Source organism: Astyanax mexicanus, unplaced genomic scaffold (assembly GCF_023375975.1).
Source record: "Astyanax mexicanus isolate ESR-SI-001 unplaced genomic scaffold, AstMex3_surface scaffold_31, whole genome shotgun sequence".
Lineage (NCBI taxonomy): Eukaryota > Metazoa > Chordata > Actinopteri > Characiformes > Acestrorhamphidae > Astyanax > Astyanax mexicanus.
Window position 1 is genome coordinate 5,893,620 of NW_026040041.1, and position 18,881 is coordinate 5,912,500.

Consider the following 18,881-nt stretch of genomic DNA (forward strand, 5'->3'; position numbering starts at 1 on the left):
CAATAAATTTTAATTAATACTTCTTCCTTTTGATCACTCCACCCCTGATCAGTTCCGTTAATTTCAGTCCTCTCCACATTTCTAGTTAAACTGAGTCACAAGCTGTATTTTTTTATTTTAAAAGGTTTAATCTGTGTGTTTTATTTCGGAGTATTTTTAAGCAGCTATCAGAGAAATCTCATCACAGTTTCCATGATTAGCCTACCGTTACCTTTCTTTTAGAAAAATCGCTGAAAATCCAGATATGTTTTAACATCAGCAGCTCCGACTAGCTGCCTGAACTCACAGCGACGGGGGGCTTACCTACACTGACCCTCCTTTGCAAGCTGATTGGCTGTTTCTCCTGAAAGGCGGGACTTTCTCCTTGAACCGGCTGCACGATTGGTTAAGAGACACAGAGCGGTCAGTGCCCTGTCTCCTCAATAATATATATTTTTTAATTGTAATATAATACGGGAAATTTACGGGTAAATACTAATACGGGAGGACGGCGGGAAAGAGGAGTAAAATACGGTAGTTTCCCGGCCAAAACGGGAGACTTGACAGGTATGCACCATTGGGTAGCAAAAGAGCTAGAGTTTAGCACACGCAGTTAGTAGCTAATCATTAGTCGGGGTAACAGCAGGCTACAGGCTGATAATACTCACCTCTGTACAGCGAAAGAGCTAGTGCTTAGCACGGTTAGCAGCTAATGCTAATGCTGCTCCAGCAGTGCTAGCCAGGGTTAACAGCAGGCTACAGGCTGATAATACTCACCTCTGAATGGTGAAAAAGCTAGGACTTAGCACGGTTATCGGCTAATGCTAATGCTGCTGGCCAGGGATAATAATAATAATAATAATAATAATAATAATAGTCTTCTCTGAACGGCAAAAGAACTAGCGCTTTGCAAGATTAGCGGCTAATGCTAATGTTTTTTCGGCCTCAGTGCTAGCCAGAGTTAGCAGCAGGCTACAGACTGATAATACTCACCTCTGAACAGTGAAAGAGCTACCACGGTTATCGGACAATGCTAATGCTGCTCCAGCCTCAGTACTAGCCTGGAATAGCAGCAGGCTACAGGCTAATAATACTCACCTCTGAATGGTGAAAGAGCTAGTGCTTAGCGCGGTTAGCAGCTAATGCTAATGCTGCTCCAGCCTCAGTGCTAGCCAGGGTTAGCAGCAGTAGGCCACAGGCCGACAATACTCACCTCTGAAAGCCAAAAGAGCTTGCTATTAGCGTAGTGTGCCCAACGCGGTTAGCGGCTAATGCTAATAATGCTCCAGCAGTGCTAGCCAGGGTTAGCAGTAGGCTACAGGCTGATAATACTCTAATAATACCAGACTAGGCTGTTTGTGTGGCAAAATAGTGAGCTGCATTTGGACATTTTGGACAATGTAAAAGTAATTAGAAATAATTTTATTTAGAAAAAATATACAAATACAAAATAATAATAATACAAAAACATATTATTTATATTTTTTCTTTTGTTACACCAACAATATTTGCATATTCGCTCATATCTTAGTATGGTAGTTCAACCCAACACCATAAACCCAAACAATACTGATAAACATTAATTGACAGTAATTGAACATAGTTATTAAACACTGCAATTAAACAATGTAATTAAACACTGTAATTAAACACAGTAATTGAACAATGTAATTAAACACTGTAATTAAACACAGTAATTGAACAAAGTAATTAAACACTGTATTTAAACACTGTATTTAAACACTGTATTTAAACACTGTAATTAAACAATGTAATTAAACACTGTAATTAAGCACAGTAATTAAACACTGCAGATGTTTTTTTAGCTAAAGCTTGATCTGATGGTCTTTTGTTGCCATGGATTATAATCCGTATCATAGCGTCCCTCAGCAGTCCTTTATCTACCAGAGGTTCATTATGTCCAGATTAAACTCCAGATCTTCCAGAGTTCCTCTGTCTGGTGTAGAAAGCGTTGTCCCTGCAGGGTTAAAAAGCTTGATATAGATATATTTTATTATTTTACTATATTTGCAGAGTTTATACACGTCTCCAATAAATCCCAGTCTTTTTCAATAGTCCTGAAATTGGTCTCCAAAGGTCCAAGAACTCAGAGAAGATCCAAAAAGCAACGTAAAAATTATATATATATATATATATATATATATCCACCTGAATATAGTTTATTGCCATATATGTGCATCAGATTTGTGCATACTGTATAGTAAAATGTCCTTTTTCATCAATATTAACAATACGTACAATCTAATTTGCAGTTTCCCAACATTTATTTCAATTCAGCTGAGTGATGTTCAGGGTCTGAAGGTCTGAAGATTGTATAGTTGTATAGTTTTAAAGAGCTTTTTCACTTTATTTGGATGATCCACTTTATTTCACATGTTTCCACTGATACCTTATATATATTCAATTGACATTAATTTAATTGTAGATTAGTTTAATTTACAAATGTCTATTAAATGTAACCCTATAAACTAATCTTCACCTTTAGAAGTTAGATTAAAAGTTATGCTTAAGTTTTAGACTAATTGTAGGTGAAAATATTTGGAGGAATCTTGTTATATAGTTGTTTTTCTTTCTTTCTTTCTTTATTTATGTTCTTATTTATTTGTTGTTATTTTTAATCATATAGGGGATTAAATGAGTGATTAAGTAAAATTTGAACTTCCTGTAAAATAAGGCCTTAAAAAGTGGAATGCAGAAAAAAGGCGGGAAAAAGACTCAAACAAAGGACTAACAAACAATCTCAAAAAGGAACTTAAGAAAGACTTTTCTTTTCTCTTAGGGTGTTTTTTTTTCTTTCTTCTCTTCCCTTGTTACACACTGTTATCGGTCACCCCTCTACAAAGGTGCGACAGAGAACTCTTCCACTGCATCATCCAGTGGAACCACCGTCTGCTGGTGGTTAGTGATATAAGCCACTTTCTCACAATAGTGTGTTGTTTTATTGTTCATATGGAACTCTGGGTAAAACTCTGTTTAATCTGGCTGAGATCAGCTTTAAAGCCTCTTCTTGGAGTTGATTACTTCATAATATGAAGACTACCTTTATAATGGGTTTATTAATATTTCTTAATTAGGTTGCAAATTCTTCGAAGCCCATTAATAAGCAGTTAATAAATATATAACAACACAAGTAAAAATGGCAACAGTGAGCTGATTTGCACAAAAAAGTTACTCCACACTCATTTATTTATTCTGTCAATTTCAATCAATCAGAATTAAATCTGTCATATTAATATTGAATATTTGTAATTATGTTTAACTCTTCACTATAAATTAAATGACTACGTTGAATTAAATAATGTTTTTAATTGATGTGTTGTAACTGCTTATCAAAGGTTTTTAAGACATTTACAACCTAATTAATAATAATGAAAAATCTAGATTATAAAACATTTATAAACCCTTTATAAGGGTAGTCTTAAAGGGTATATTTAATCAGCGTTTTGTGAACTAAGCTTTTAAGGTGCCAGTTTTAAGATTAAAGCAGTGGTGGAAGGTTATATGCAGGGTGTCGTTGGTCAAGAAATAGTCCCTAAAATAGACATTTTTCATTAGATTTATCTCGATTTTCCTTGTTACTGTATTAAATCCCCAGTTTAAGATTAAAGACAGCAGTTTTCAGGCTCTGAACGTGACTCAGCTGATTAATAACGTATGTAATGAAGGGAAATCTGTGTAAATTAGATTTGGATTTGGAGATTCGGAGCAGAGGTGAGGCTGTAAAGTGCAGGAGTTTGGAGATCCGGTCTGTACGGACTTCAGTCGTTCTGGATCTTCTGTTCTGGACTGAAGTTCAGGGAGTTCTGATCCAGATCCTGCAGATCATTAAAACGCTCTGACACACAGTGAGCGGTGAGCCGAGCCTCGGGGTCCTGATCCCAACACTCCACTATAGTACCACACAACGTATTTATACCCTGAGAGAGAGAGAGAGACGATTTTTATTAAAATAAAACTTCAACCATTAAACAAGAAAACACAATTTCATCACACAGTACAATATCTTAAGACAATCAAAATAAAGAGAAGCAATTTGTCTATGTTTCTAACACCATTCCATTTTAAAAAATCTCAAAAATCCCAAATTTAAAGATCCTGGACTCTACAAGAGCTGGAAACACTTCTTGGCCTGATTTATCCTCCATTCTGTTTTTTTTTCCTAAAATTTCTAACATTTGCCAATTAACCCTCTCTTTCTGACTGTACCCAGCGCCAAAAATAAAAACTGTAGGGTTAAAAACAACCCAAAACCCTCTGAAACATCAAACCAAGTGTGTCTAAAAGGGGCTTTAATTTCTAATACAACTAATTTATTATTACACATTTATAAAGTATCCACATTCTTATTTCCTTTTATTGTAAATTGTCATTAATATTATTTATAATTGTTAATCCTGTAAATATCTCAGGTTCTGTTGTTGTAATTGCATGTATTCTGTTATATGCTTTGGCAATAGTGTTGCTTGTTACATTCATGCCAATAAAGCAGAAAGAGAGAGAGAGAGAGAGAGAGAGAGAGATGGAAAAGGATGTACATTGATACAATATAATAACTAAATAATAACAATAGATAAAACAATAGTGATTCAGATTATGAAGGAACACATAAGGAATCATGTAGTAACTTAAAAACAGTGTTAAACAACTTGTTAACTTAACAGAAACTCTGATAAACGTATCCTGTACAAGAGAGGAAACTCTCGCTCTTCCTTTCCTGGGACAGTCCTGATGAGTGCCAGTTCCACCATTATAATATTTTTGAGTGTCTTTTTTGCAACTACACTTAAGGATACTTTCAAAGTTCTTTAAATTCTTCTTTTTGGGTTAATTGACCTTTATTTCTTCTTAAAATATATATTTTTCTTTATTTAGTTGAGTAGTTCTTCTCATAATCTGGATTCGAACATTACTCAAATATTCACTATTCACTGTATACAGTACCTGTAACTCTACCTCTTCACTACTTTACTTTAACTGATGCTCTCAAACACTTTATTAAGAGACAAGAAATCCAAGTAATTAACTCTTGATGAGTTCAGCACAGCTGTTAACTGAAAGCCTGAATTCCAGGAGACTCTACATCATAAAACTGACTGAGAAAATCCAGCAGAGATGTTCAAAACTGATCATCTAAACAAGAGTTTATTTGTGTAGATTTGTGAAAAACTGTTGAAAACTTAGTAATGTATAAAAATAGCTTATTTAGTGTCAATTAATAATTAGTTAAGGCATTAGTTAACACGTTTTTTGGGATTATTAAAGTTTTAAATCGAACTGTGTTTTATATCTTGTGAGCTGATGCCCCCAGTGGGCAGTGAAGGTACTGCTGTCAGCAGCATCTTTCTAACAATATATTAATACATATAAAATATTAACTAGAAATAAAGTACTAGTACAAGTTATAACATTACTTGTTGTTGTGAGGTGTTACAGTGTGATTTTAACCTTATAATATCAGTATTTACAGAAGATGTCTCAGTGTAACACATTAAGAGTTAATGAACTGCTTAATTGCTGAAACTGATTGAGTTATCAGTAATCAATAATCAGAAGTGATGTTGTACCGGGTGATTGGTCCAGCTGCTGGGGATCTCAGGTCGTTCTCTGTCTCTGATCACGCTGTCCTTCATGCTCTCCACACACGGGTGATCCCTCAGCTTCCCGAACGGCAGCTCATACTCCTTTACATCTACAGACAGAGAGATAAAGAGAGATAAGATTATTAGTGAAGTGGATAAGTCTTCATTTCTTTGATTTATGATGTGTTAATGAGCAGATAAAGTTATACATTTCCCATTCTGATATCTCTATGTTGGCAGTAGCTCTTGTATCAGCATCATTAGCAGCACCATGGTTGTCTTACACAGCATACTCTCAACCGGAAACCACCGTCCACCAGTCATACACACTTCCTCACACAGTTGTAGGATATTCATTCTTTCTGGCCAAATATAAAATATGCAATTCATCTGATCTCTATGACTGTGAGAGAAAACTGAGTCCACAGAATAAAACAAAGAGTTAGAACTTAGAAACGCGGTGAAGAATGATGGTGTTTTTTTTTGGTGGAGAATGGTGGTGTTTGTTGGTGGAGAATGGTGGTGTTTGTTGGAGGTGAAAGGTGTTTTTTAGTTCGTGGAAAATGGTGGTGTTTTTTGGTGGAGATTGATGGTGTTTGTTGGTGGGGAATGATGGCGTTTGTTGCTGGAGAATAGTGATGTTTGTTGGAGGTGAAAGGTGTTTTTTAGTTGTTGGAGAATGGCGGTGTTTGTTGGTTTGAGAATTATGGGAATTGGTTTTAGAATGGTGGTGTTTTTTGTTGGAGACTGATGGTGTTTGTTGGTGGGGAATGGTGGTGTTTGTTGGTGGAGAATGGTGTTCGTTGGTGGCAAATGGTGGTGTTTGTTGGTGGAGAATGATGGTGTTTGATGGTGGAGAATGGTGGTGTTTGTTGGTGGAGAGTGAAGGTGTGTTTTGGTGGAGAATGGTGGTGTTTGTTGGTGGGGAATGGTGGTGTTTGTTGGTGGAGAATGATGGTGTTTGTTGGTGGAGAATGATGGTGTTTGTTGGTGGAGAATGATGCTGTTTGTTGGTGGAGAATTGTGGTGTTTGATGGTGGAGAATGCTGGTGTTTGTTGGTGTAGAATGCTGGTGTTTGTTGGTGGAGAGTGAATGTGTGTTTTGGTGGAGGATGATGGTGTTTGATAAAAAAGGGCGATATGCTGGTGTTTGGTTGATAATAATTGTGTTTTATGGAGAATGATAGTGTTTGATTGAAAATTACTAAGTTTTTTGGTGAATGGTGGTGTTTGATATGAAATGGTAGTGTTTTTTGGGCAATAATGATATTTAGTTTAGAATAATGGTGTTTGGTAGCAAATTATGGTTGGTTTTTGGTTGGGGAATTGTGGTGTTTGGTTTGAAAATTGTGGTCTTTGTTTGAAGAATGGTGGTGTTTGATGGATAATGGTGGTGTTTATTATATCATTATATCATTATTATATGATAGTATTTAGTTTTGAATGATGGTGTTTGATAGCAAATTATGTTTTTAAGTTTAAGAATGATGGTGTTTGGTGGAGAATTGTGGTGTTTGTTGGAGAACGGTGTTTGATGGTGATGTTTAGTGTCTGATCTGAGACATATGGAGATGATTATGAAGAAATAAAAAGTGAAAGTGTGATTAATGAATTACTGAGAAATGCATTTCCTACAGTGATGGAAAGTGACCCAGTAAAGTCAGGGGAAATCTGACACATAAACAAACACAGGAAGTGCAGACGCTGCGGCAGGAAGTGGAGTCGTGTAGCAGTTGGTTTCAGAGCACGAGGCTTCCTTTTTTACTGTTTCCTGCTGCAGTTAGAGGAGCTGATCTAACCACACCACCGTCACAAACTACACACCACCGGTGCTTTTCACCAAACCTTACCGACTTCCCCAGCTGACTTACATCATACACAATCAAATACACACAAATAAATATCATACATCACACACATCATCATAAATCATCTACATACAGATAAACATCATCATACATCATACACACACAGATAAACATCATCATACATCATACACACACAGATAAACATCATCATACATCATACACACACAGATAAACATCATCATACATCACACACACAGATAAACATCATCATACATCACACACACACACAGATAAACATCATCATACATCACACACGCACAGATAAACACCATCACACATCATACACACACAGATAAACATCATCATACATCACACACACACACAGATAAACATCATCATACATCACACACGGACAGATAAACACCATCACACATCATACACACACAGATAAACATCATCATAAATCATCTACATACAGATAAACATCATCATACATCATACACACTCAGATAAACATCATCATACATCATACAGACACAGATAAACATCATCATACATCACACACACACAGATAAACATCATCATACATCACACACACACAGATAAACATCATCATACATCATACACACACAGATAAACATCATCATACATCATCTACATACAGATAAACATCATCATACATCACACACGCACAGATAAACACCATCACACATCATCTACTCACAGATTAACATCATCATACATCATCTACTCACAGATTAACATCATCATACATCACACACACAGATAAACATCATCATACATCATCTACATACAGATAAACATCATCATACATCATACACACACAGATAAACATCATTATACATCATATACACACACAAAAAATCATCATACATTATACACACAGATACATTTAACACCCTATTAACACCCCTACAACCACCTCGCAACACCTCAGCAACCAACAGCTAAAGTATATTAACACTTTTACTATACAGGGATAATGACCATGCCCATCACCAAATAAGAATCATTACCTTAGCAACCAACACTTTTACCTCTACCCATTACCACCTTAGCAACCGACTAGCAACACCTCAGCAACAAACAGCTAAAGTAAATCAACAACTTTAGTATACAGGAACAAGTATCATGCCCATCACCAAATAAAAATCATCGCCTTGGCAACCAACACTTTTACCTCTACCTATTAACACCTTAGCAACCACCTAGCAACACATTAGCATCCAATTCAGGAACCCACACCTATACCATAGAAAGGCCTTACTGACTAATTAGCAATGCCTTAGTAAACAACTCCTATACCATAGCAACACCGTGGTATTATTATTTAGCAATACCTTTGCATCCAACATCAATACCATAAAAAGGCCTTACCGACCAATTAACAATGCCTTAGTAACCATCACCTATACCATAGCAATCTTAGTATCAGTATTATTTAGCAGTATCTTAGCAACCATAGTATAATATATTAGCACAACAAAATAGCACATTTAAAATACCTTAGCTACCACCTCGCAACACCTAAGCAAACATTTGGTACACCTTAGCAAACGCTTACTTGTACCTTATCAACAACTGAGCATCACCTTAGCAACCAATAATTTTACCTCAAATAATGCAAAGAAAACACGTTCATATTCATAAAGTTTTAAGAGTTCAGAAATAATCAATATTTGGTGGAATAACCCTGGTTTTTAATCACAGTTTTAATTTCATGCATCTTAGCATCATGTTCTCCTCCACCAGTCTTACACACTGCTTTTGGATAACTTTATGCTGCTTTACTCCTGGTGCAAAAATTCAAGCAGTTCAGTTTGGTGGTTTGGTGGCTTGTGATCATCCATCTTCTTCTTGATTATATTCCAGAGGTTTTTAATTTGGTAAAATCAAAGAAACTCATCATTTTTAAATGGTCTAGAGCTGTATGTGAGTAGATCAATGAATATTACCCTAAATATCAGCTTAAATGTATAATCATTTATTGATCTTCCTTAATTTTTATCTTTTTTCTGAATGAAAGCATTACAATCCCAGTCTTCTTTATTAAAGATAAGAACAGTTTTCTTAATTTTGATTAAAAATAATCATAAATATATATTTTTGACCATAATTCTGAAGCATAACAACAAACTACAAAGAACAGTGTCTCGCCAGCTTAACCCAGAGTTAGTATGAAATCTGCTCTGTGCCCTGACATGCTGGATACCGTCATACATCACTTCCTGTCCTCCACACACCAGATCTTCTCTCAGATATAGTCTCAGTGTGAGGAGTGTGGGCGGGTGTTATGGTTGGGGTAAGTAGGTATTACTGCCCTGAGGCATATATATACAGTTGTGGTCAAAAGTTTACATACACTTGTAAAAAAACATAATGTTATGGCTGTCTTGAGTTTTCAATAAGTTCTACAACTCTTATTTTTCTGTGATAGAGTGATCGGAACACATACATGTTTGTCACAAAAAACAGTCATAAAATTTGGTTCTTTCATAAATTTATTATGGGTCTGCTGAAAATGTCACCAAATCTGCTGGGTCAAAAATATACATACAGCAACATTAGTATTTGGTTACATGTCCCTTGGCCATTTTCACGGCAACTAGGCGCTTTTGGTAGCCATCCACAAGCTCCTGGCAAGCTTCAGGTCGAATGTTTGACCACTCTTCTTGACAGAATTGGTGCAGTTCAGCTAAATGTGATGGTTTTCTTGCATGAACCCGTTTCTTTAGCACTGTCCACATGTTCTCAATGGGGTTTAAGTCAGGACTTTGGGAAGGCCATTCTAAAACCTTAATTCTAGCCTGGTTTAGCCATTCCTTTACCACTTTTGATGTGTGTTTTGGGTCATTGTCTTGTTGGAACACCCAACTGCGCCCAAGACCCAACCTTCAGGCTGATGGTTTTAAGTTTTCCTGCAGAATTTGGAGGTAATCCTCCTTCTTCATTATCCCATTTACTTTCTGCAAAGAACCAGTTCCACTGGCAGCAAAACATCCCCAGAGCATAATACTACCACCACCATGCTTGACAGTAGGCATGGTGTTCCTGGGATTAAAGGCCTCACCTTTTCTCCTCCAAACATATTGCTGGGTGTTGTGGCCAAACAGCTCAATTTTTGTTTCGTCTGACCAGAGAACTTTCCTCCAGAAGGTTTTATCTTTGTCCATGTGATCAGCAGCAAACTTCAGCCGAGTCTTAAGGTGCCTTTTCTGGAGCAAGGGCTTCTTTCTTGCACGGCAGCCTCTCAGTCCATGGCGATGTAAAACACGCTTGACTGTGGAGACTGACACCTGTGTTCCATCAGCTTCCAAATCCTTGCAGACCTGCTTCTTGGTGATTCTTGGTTGACTCTTGACCATCCTGACCAATCTCCTCTCGGCAGCATGTGATAGCTTGCGTTTTCTTCCTGATCGTGGCAGTGACACAACTGTTCCATGCACTTTATACTTGCGTATAATTGTCTGCACAGTTGCTCTTGGGACCTGTAGCTGCTTTGAAATGGCTCCAAGTGACTTCCCTGACTTGTTCAAGTCAATAATTCGCTTTTTCAGATCCACACTGAGTTCCTTTGACTTTCCCATTGTAGCTTTTGTAGCTGAGTCTAATCACTGGGTCAAATGAGCCCTATTTAAATGGGCTCATGAGAAGTCAACAGCTGTAGTCAATCAGAATCACTTACAAGAAGTGAAGAGGCCATGACATGAAGCTAATTTGATTGACACAACTCGCTACATCACCAAAATTGACAAATTTTGTTGCTGTATGTATATTTTTGACCCAGCAGATTTGGTGACATTTTCAGCAGACCCATAATAAATTTATGAAAGAACCAAATTTTATGACTGTTTTTTGTGACAAACATGTATGTGTTCCGATCACTCTATCACAGAAAAATAAGAGTTGTAGAACTTATTGAAAACTCAAGACAGCCATAACATTATGTTTTTTTACAAGTGTATGTAAACTTTTGACCACAACTGTATATATACATATATATATATATATATATATATATATATATATATATATATATATATATATATATATACGTATATATATATATATATATATATATATATATATATATATATATATATATATATATATATACGTATATATATATATATATATATACATATATATATATACATATAAATATACAGTAAAATACATAAACTCAGCTAAAACAGCATGATCCAGAAGTCACAGGACATCAGTGTTTAAATTCATAATAGAAGTAAAAGAATCCGTCTTTTAAATCATAAAAACAAACACACAGCCAGATAGGAACTGTCTTTGATTAGCCATGTGTGTGTGTGGTGTGTGTGTGTGTGTGTGTGTGTGTGTGTGTGTTGTGTGACTGTGCCAGTACAGACATCTGTGCGCTGTTACAGTATGAAATGAGGAACACATTCCGGAAACTTCAATACATGTGTCTATAAATAAGTTGTGATTAAGTTCTGATTAAGATCTGATTAATAACAGCTTTACATGTGTTTTATTACACAAGCAAGGAGCAATAAGTACCCAAACAAATAAATTGAATAAAGAAACAAAACTAAATAATAAACTGACAAAATTACAGATTGTTTTTCTTCTAGCTTACAGATGAGATGCACAACATGTACCACTCAACCTAATAAACAAACAACCCAACCAAGCAACTAAGCAACCAACCATCAACCAAGCAACCAGGCAAGCAATGAACCAACCAACCAAAGCAACTAATCAACCAGGCAGGCAACTAAGCCACCAACCAAACAACTAAGCAACCAACCAAGCAACCAACCAAGCAACTAACCAAGCAACTAACAAAGCAACTAATCAACCAGGCAGGCACCTAAGCAACCAACCAAGCAACTAAGCAACCAACCAAGCAACTAATCAACCAACCTAGCAACTAATCAACCAACCCATCAACTAAGCAATTAACCAAGCAACTAAGCAACCAACCAAGCAACTAACTAAGCAACTAACCAAGCAACTAATCAACCAGGCAGGCAACTAAGCAACCAACCAAGCAACTAAGCAACCAACCAAGCAACTAAGCAACCAACCAAGCAACTAATCAACCAACCAATCAACTAAGCAATTAACCAAGCAACTAAGCAACCAACCAAGCAACTAACTAAGCAAATAAGCAAGCAACTAATCAACCAGGCAGGCAACTAAGCAACCAACCAAGCAACTAAGCAACCAGCCAAGCAACTAAGCAACCAACCAAGCAACTAATCAACCAACCAAGCAACTAATCAACCAACCAACCAACTAAGCAATTAACCAAGCAACTAAGCAACCAGCCAAGCAACTAAGCAACCAACCAAGCAACTAATCAACCAACCAAGCAACTAAGCAATTAACCAAGCAACTAAGCAACCAACCAAGCAACTAATCAACCAACCAAGCAACTAATCAACCAACCAAGCAATTAACCAAGCAACTAAGCAACCAAGCAACTAAGCAACTAACCAAGCAACTAAGCCACCAACCAAGCAACTAAGCAACCAACCAAGCAACTAACTAAGCAACTAACCAAGCAACTAAGCAACCAGCCAAGCAACTAAGCAACCAACCAAGCAACTAATCAACCAACCAAGCAATTAACCAAGCAACTAAGCAACCAAGCAACTAAGCAACTAACCAAGCAACTAAGCAACCAGCCAAGCAACTAAGCAACCAACCAAGCAACTAATCAACCAACCAAGCAACTAAGCAATTAACCAAGCAACTAAGCAACCAACCAATCAAGCAAACAAACCAACCCAAATAAGCAAACAACCAACCAAACAGCAAACCAAACAACCAAGCAACCAACTCAAACACCCTACCAGCCTACAACACAACCAACTAAACAACCACTCAACCAATCAAACAAACAAACAAATCACCCAACCATCCACCCAAACAACAATTGTATACCTGTAGATAATTGTACACTTTATACAACTCAGTATGATACCTTCTTACACAAAGGCTCTCTCTCTGTCTCTCTCTCTCTCTCTCTCTCTGCCTCTCTCTCTGTCTGTCTCTCTCTCTCTGTCTCTCTCTCTGTCTCTCTCTCCCTCTCTCTCTCTCTGTCTCTTTCTCCCTCTCTCTCTCTCTCTCTCTCTCTCTCTCTGTAGGAGTGATGTAATCGGTCATTGTTTAGTCTACACATTGTTATGACTAAAAATGAAAGTAAGAAAAAAGAAACAACAGCAAAAACAATACCGAAATCTGCTGCACTATCAGAGTGATGTTCCTCAGCCTCAACTTCAATAATATATACAGTATTGAGAATCCATCTCTCAGTAAGTCATGAGTGTCTGAGCCCTGAGGCCACACACACACACACACACACACACACACACACCGTCTGAGAATGCACTGGTTGGTTGGATCACATGTTGTGTTATAATGTGTGTAATATTTAATACAGAATGGTCACATGGTGTTGAGACAGTCTCTGACAGTTCCCCTCATTAAAAATGTTAAACAAACCAAAATACTCTTATCTGGGGAGCTGTTATCTTGCTCTTCTTTACCTGCTGCAGTCCTGATTAGTGCCAGTTTCATCATATATATGTTTTTGATGGTCATCTTTGCGGTGACACAATTGATGATACTTTCAAAGTTCTTGAAATTCATCTTTTCAGATTGACTAATCTACAATATTTTTTCTCAATATATATATATATTTCAATTATTCTATTATTTTAATGTTTATATATTTTATTATTCTAATTATTTATCCCTTTATTTTATTGTTTTACAATAAATCATTTTATTCTGAATTATTTAATTTCTTCTTAGTTCAATCTTATGTTGTTTGCTTGTTTTTTTTTTAATGCTCTACCTCTTCACTACTTTACTTTAACTGATGCTCTCAAACACTTTATTAAGAGACAAGAAATTCAAGTAATTAACTCTTGATGAGTTCAGCACAGCTGTTAACTGAAAGCTTGAATTCCAGGAGACTCTACCTCATAAAACTGACTGAGAAAATCCAGCAGAGATGTTCAAAACTGATCATCTAAACAAGAGGAGCTACTTTAAGAAAGAAAAACACTGAATTTAGAAGGAGTGCTCTTATTCCCGCACTTCCTCCCCTCAGATAAACAGGAAGTGAGGAAAATTACATCCAGCAGGAGAAGAGCTTATTTTAGAAACCACAGTTCAGAAGGTTGTTCCAGAGACACCTCTCTGACCGACCGAGCCTCGGACTTTCCCTCAACATACCGAACATTCTCACACTGTTTACATCTATAAACCATCGTCTACCATCAGACACGATTACAGATTCTTAAACATACTAACAAACAAATCAGAAACACCAGGAATACTCTCACTACTGCACCCAATAAACCATCATCTACAATCAGCCAACTGACCAATTAACCAACCAATCAATCAACCAGCCAACCAAACAAATTACCCAAGAAAACAGACCAACCCAACCCAAATAACCAAACAGACAAACCAACCAACCAACCAAACAACTCAACCAACCAACCAACCAACCAACCAAGTAAACAAACAAACAAATAAAATAGCCAACCACACACATCAATCAAACAATCCACCCAAACAAACCAATCATACAAACAAATCAACCCAACCCAATTAGCTAACAGACAATCAACCACCCAACCAACTATATAACCAACCAACCAAACAAACAAACAAACTACCCAAGAAAACAGACCACCCCAACCACAATAACCAAACAGACAAACCAACCAACTACCCAACCAACTAAATAACCAACAAACCAACAAATCAAACCAACCCAATTAACCAAAATTATTAATTAACCTGTTCACACAATGGATAAAGTCTGACAGGCTGAAGATAATGTTTTACCACAGTTAGTGAGAATAGGATGAGCACCAAGGCAGCAGTGACAAAGTCATATACAACATCTAGGGGCACTATGGAGCCTCCTTGCCACTTTCACAGCAAATGAGTAATGTATTGTAAACTATTTTCCAAATGTTAATGCTTGTGTTAAATTTGCTAAAATTTCTAAACACTACCAAGAAAAATCCACTTTCTGTTTCATGTGGCGTCTACCCACAATTATATCCTCTGGCAAAGTATCAACTAATCCTTTACAGTTTTTCACAGATATGCTACTGGACCCAATAAACCATGAAAAATATTTAATCATTATCAAACGTATTAAACCGGTAAAAGGAGTATAATTCAGACTGTAGTTATAATAATAGTGCAGTGTCTGTGATTTTCCTGTACTCATACTGTATTGTTTCTGGATATTCCAACTCAAAAATCTGAAAGAGTTAAAGAGGAAGTGCAACTATGACAAAATGCTAAGGTACGGATCAGCCAAACATGCTAACATTGCTAATAATTAGACTATAAATATGCCATTGGGAAGAAAAAGGCTAATGCTAAGTATGATGATGCTAAGAATAGTGCAGCTCTTAGCAGAAACTCATACACTCCTTTACCAATGAGTCAATGTTATCTGTGTAGTAAGTGTTTCTAATAAAGTGGCCACAGTAAGTGGAGGCACAGTGAGGTTGCTGTGGTGTAATGACTGGTTTGTACGGTACCTCCAATGGCGATACATCTGGACACGATCTCCCACAGCACCAGCGCCATGGCGTACACGTCCATCTGCTTGAAGGACTCGATGTTCTCCAGGTTGATTCTGGACTCCAGCACCTCTGGCGCCATATACCTGGCTGTGCCCACCTGTACCAAAAAATATTAAATATCAAAGGTTTTAGAACACCTCTGTTGTTTCCGAAAAGTCTTTTGAAGGTGTAGGAGGAGTTCTAAAATCTATGTAGATAAAATGACTTTATGATTATAAACATCTCACCTGTCCGCTGTTGGCGAGCTCATCGACGGACATGGTGCTGTCCAATCTGAGGCTGAGGCCGAAGTCACAGAGGCAGCAGGTCAGGTCGTCCTTCACCAGAACATTGGTGCTCTTCAGGTCCCGGTGGGCGATGGCCACTTTCGGTCGGCCGCAGGGCGTCTGATCACTGTGCAGGTGAGCAACCCCTCGGGTGAGTGAAGAACCCAACCTGAACACCAGGAACAGAAGAGTGAATAACCTTAAACCTGAAAACTAGACGTCTGTGTACAAGAAAAGAGTTTCTAATAAAGTGGCCAGAGATTGGAATAACAAGAAGGTAAGGATTTCTAATAAAGTTTCTAGAAAGTGGAAGAAGAAGGTACTGCAGGAGTTTCTAATAAATTTGTCAAAAAGTGGAAAAACAAGGTACTACATGGGTTTCTAATAAAATTCCTAGAAAGTGGAAGAACACGGTACTGCAGGAGTTCCAAATAAAGTGTCTGGAAAGTGGAAAAAACAAGGTACTGCAGAGGTTTCTAATAAAGTTTCTAGAAAGTGGAAGAACAAGGTTCTGCACAGGTTTCTAATAAAGTGGCCAGAAAGCGGAAAAATCAAGGTACTGCAGGAGTTTCTAATAAAGTAGCCAAAACGTGGAAGAACAAGGTACTGCAGGGGTTTCTAATAAAGTGGCCAGAGATTGGAAGAACAAGGAGGTAGGGATTTATAATAAAGTTTCTAGAAAACGGAAAAAACAAGCTACTGCAGGGGTTTATAATAAAGTTTCTAGAAAGTGGAAGAACAAGGTTTGCACAGGTTTCTAATAAAGTGGCCAGAAAGCGGAAAAAACAAAGTACTGCAGGTGTTTATAATAAAGAGGCCAGAAATTGGAAAAAATTACTGCAGGGTTTTCTAATAAAGTTTCTAGAAAGTGGAAGAACAAGGTACTGCAGGGGTTTCTTATAAAGTGGCCAGAGATTGGAAACAGAAGGTATATAGGGGTTCCTACCTGTGCATCTGCTCCCAGGTCAGCAGGTGGTTTCTCAGGTAGTCCTGCAGGTTGCCCTTGGGGTGATAAGCTGTAATTAGCCAGTACTGATTTTCGGTCCGGCGTTCCTCCGCGGTGAGGAAGTGCAGCACGTTCTCGTGCCGCAGCTCAGCGTCCAGAAAGATCTGGTGCTCCGTTTTCCAAGAGGCGAATTCCACGCCTGGGAAAATCTTGACTGCCACCATCTGGAATGGCACGTTGGTGCCGCCAACGCTGGCATTGGTGAGTTTAGCGCGGTGAACCTCGGCGAACCGCCCCTTGCCCACCACACCGTCCAGCTGGATGGGCAGCAGCTCCGTGTTGTGGTTCAGGCTGTTTTCGGAGTTGTCCACGTCGTGAAGGATGGCGCGAGTGTCGCCGGAGCCGTGGCCGGGGTGCTTGGACTTCAGCGGTCGCTGGCGTATCGAGTTTATCCACAGCAAGTAGACTAAAGCAATGATCACTAAGGCCAGAACCAGAACCGCTACCAGGCTGATCAGAACTTTTTTAAAATAATCAAAAGGTTCTTTAGGCGTCTCCAGGCCTGCAGATCAGACACATCAATCAGAACAGAAGAATCAGATTTAGAGAACAGTTCAGATCTCGCATATCCTGCATTGATTATACAGCATGTTTTTGTTTGTGTTTAATGGTTTAGATGCTCTACAAGTTTGATCAACCTGAGCAGGCTTTGGAGGACCAGTATAACCATTAAGATCATGCTGGTAGAATCAGAATTGACCGGCTGGTTGATGAAAATATCCAGCATCACCAAGACCTGCAAGACCAAACCAGTCCACCAGCATATCCAGCATTGTCGACGTGGCCAATCAGAAGTGGCCACAGCTGGTTTAACAGTATATAAGCTAATTGGCTGTAGGCTGAATGGGTGTGGCTAAAGTACTGTAGTATGAATGAGAAGCTATACTGCTCTTGGCCAGCTAGCTTCAGACTGAATGGGTGGGGCATAAACTGCTATAGACTTAACTGCTGTAGTGTGAATGGATAGGTGGAGCTAAACTGTTGAAGAATGAAGGGGTGGAGCGAAACTGCTCTATGCTTAACTGCTGAAGTGTGAACAGGTGGAGCTAAACTGCTTTAGACTTAACTGCTGAAGTATGAATGGGTGGGGCTAAACTGGTGTAGTGTGAGTGGGTGGAGCTAAACTGTTGAAGAATGAAGGGGTGGAGTTAAACTGCTGTCTAGACTAAACTGCTGTAGTATGAATGGGTGGAGCTAAACTACTGAAGAATAAAGGGGTGGAGCTAAACTACTGTCTAGACTTAACTGCTATAGTGTGAATGGGTGGAGCTAAAATACTGAAGAATTAAGGGGTGGAGCTAAACTCCTGTCTAGACTAAACTGCTGTAGTATGAATGGGTGGAGCTAAACTACTGAAGAATAAAGGGGTGGAGCTAAACTACTGTCTAGACTTAACTGCTATAGTGTGAATGGGTGGGGCTAAAATACTGAAGAATTAAGGGGTGGAGCTAAACTCCTGTCTAGACTAAACGGCTGTAGTATGAATGGGTGGAGCTAAACTTTTCAGATGAATGGGCGGGGCTAAATTGCTGTAGTATAAATGGGTGTAGGCCAGAAAATCCTAGACTGCAGTATGAATGTGCAGCTGTACAGTA

At 38.1% G+C, this 18,881-nt stretch overlaps 1 protein-coding gene across 1 annotated transcript in view; it reads right to left on the reverse strand.

The window, feature by feature from the left end:
- Window positions 1-2,603: 2,603 nt before the first annotated feature.
- The window catches only part of LOC125788938 (TGF-beta receptor type-2-like), a 27,646-nt gene continuing 11,368 nt past the window's right edge, over window positions 2,604-18,881 (reverse strand). Inside the window, exons 4-8 of the mRNA XM_049472904.1 lie at window positions 17,227-17,788; window positions 16,242-16,449; window positions 15,970-16,111; window positions 5,565-5,689; window positions 2,604-3,917 (exon numbers count right to left, since the gene is read on the reverse strand). Coding sequence (XP_049328861.1) covers window positions 3,759-3,917; window positions 5,565-5,689; window positions 15,970-16,111; window positions 16,242-16,449; window positions 17,227-17,788 — 1,196 coding nt within the window. The 3' untranslated portion in view covers window positions 2,604-3,758. The remainder of the gene's footprint in view (window positions 3,918-5,564; window positions 5,690-15,969; window positions 16,112-16,241; window positions 16,450-17,226; window positions 17,789-18,881) is intronic.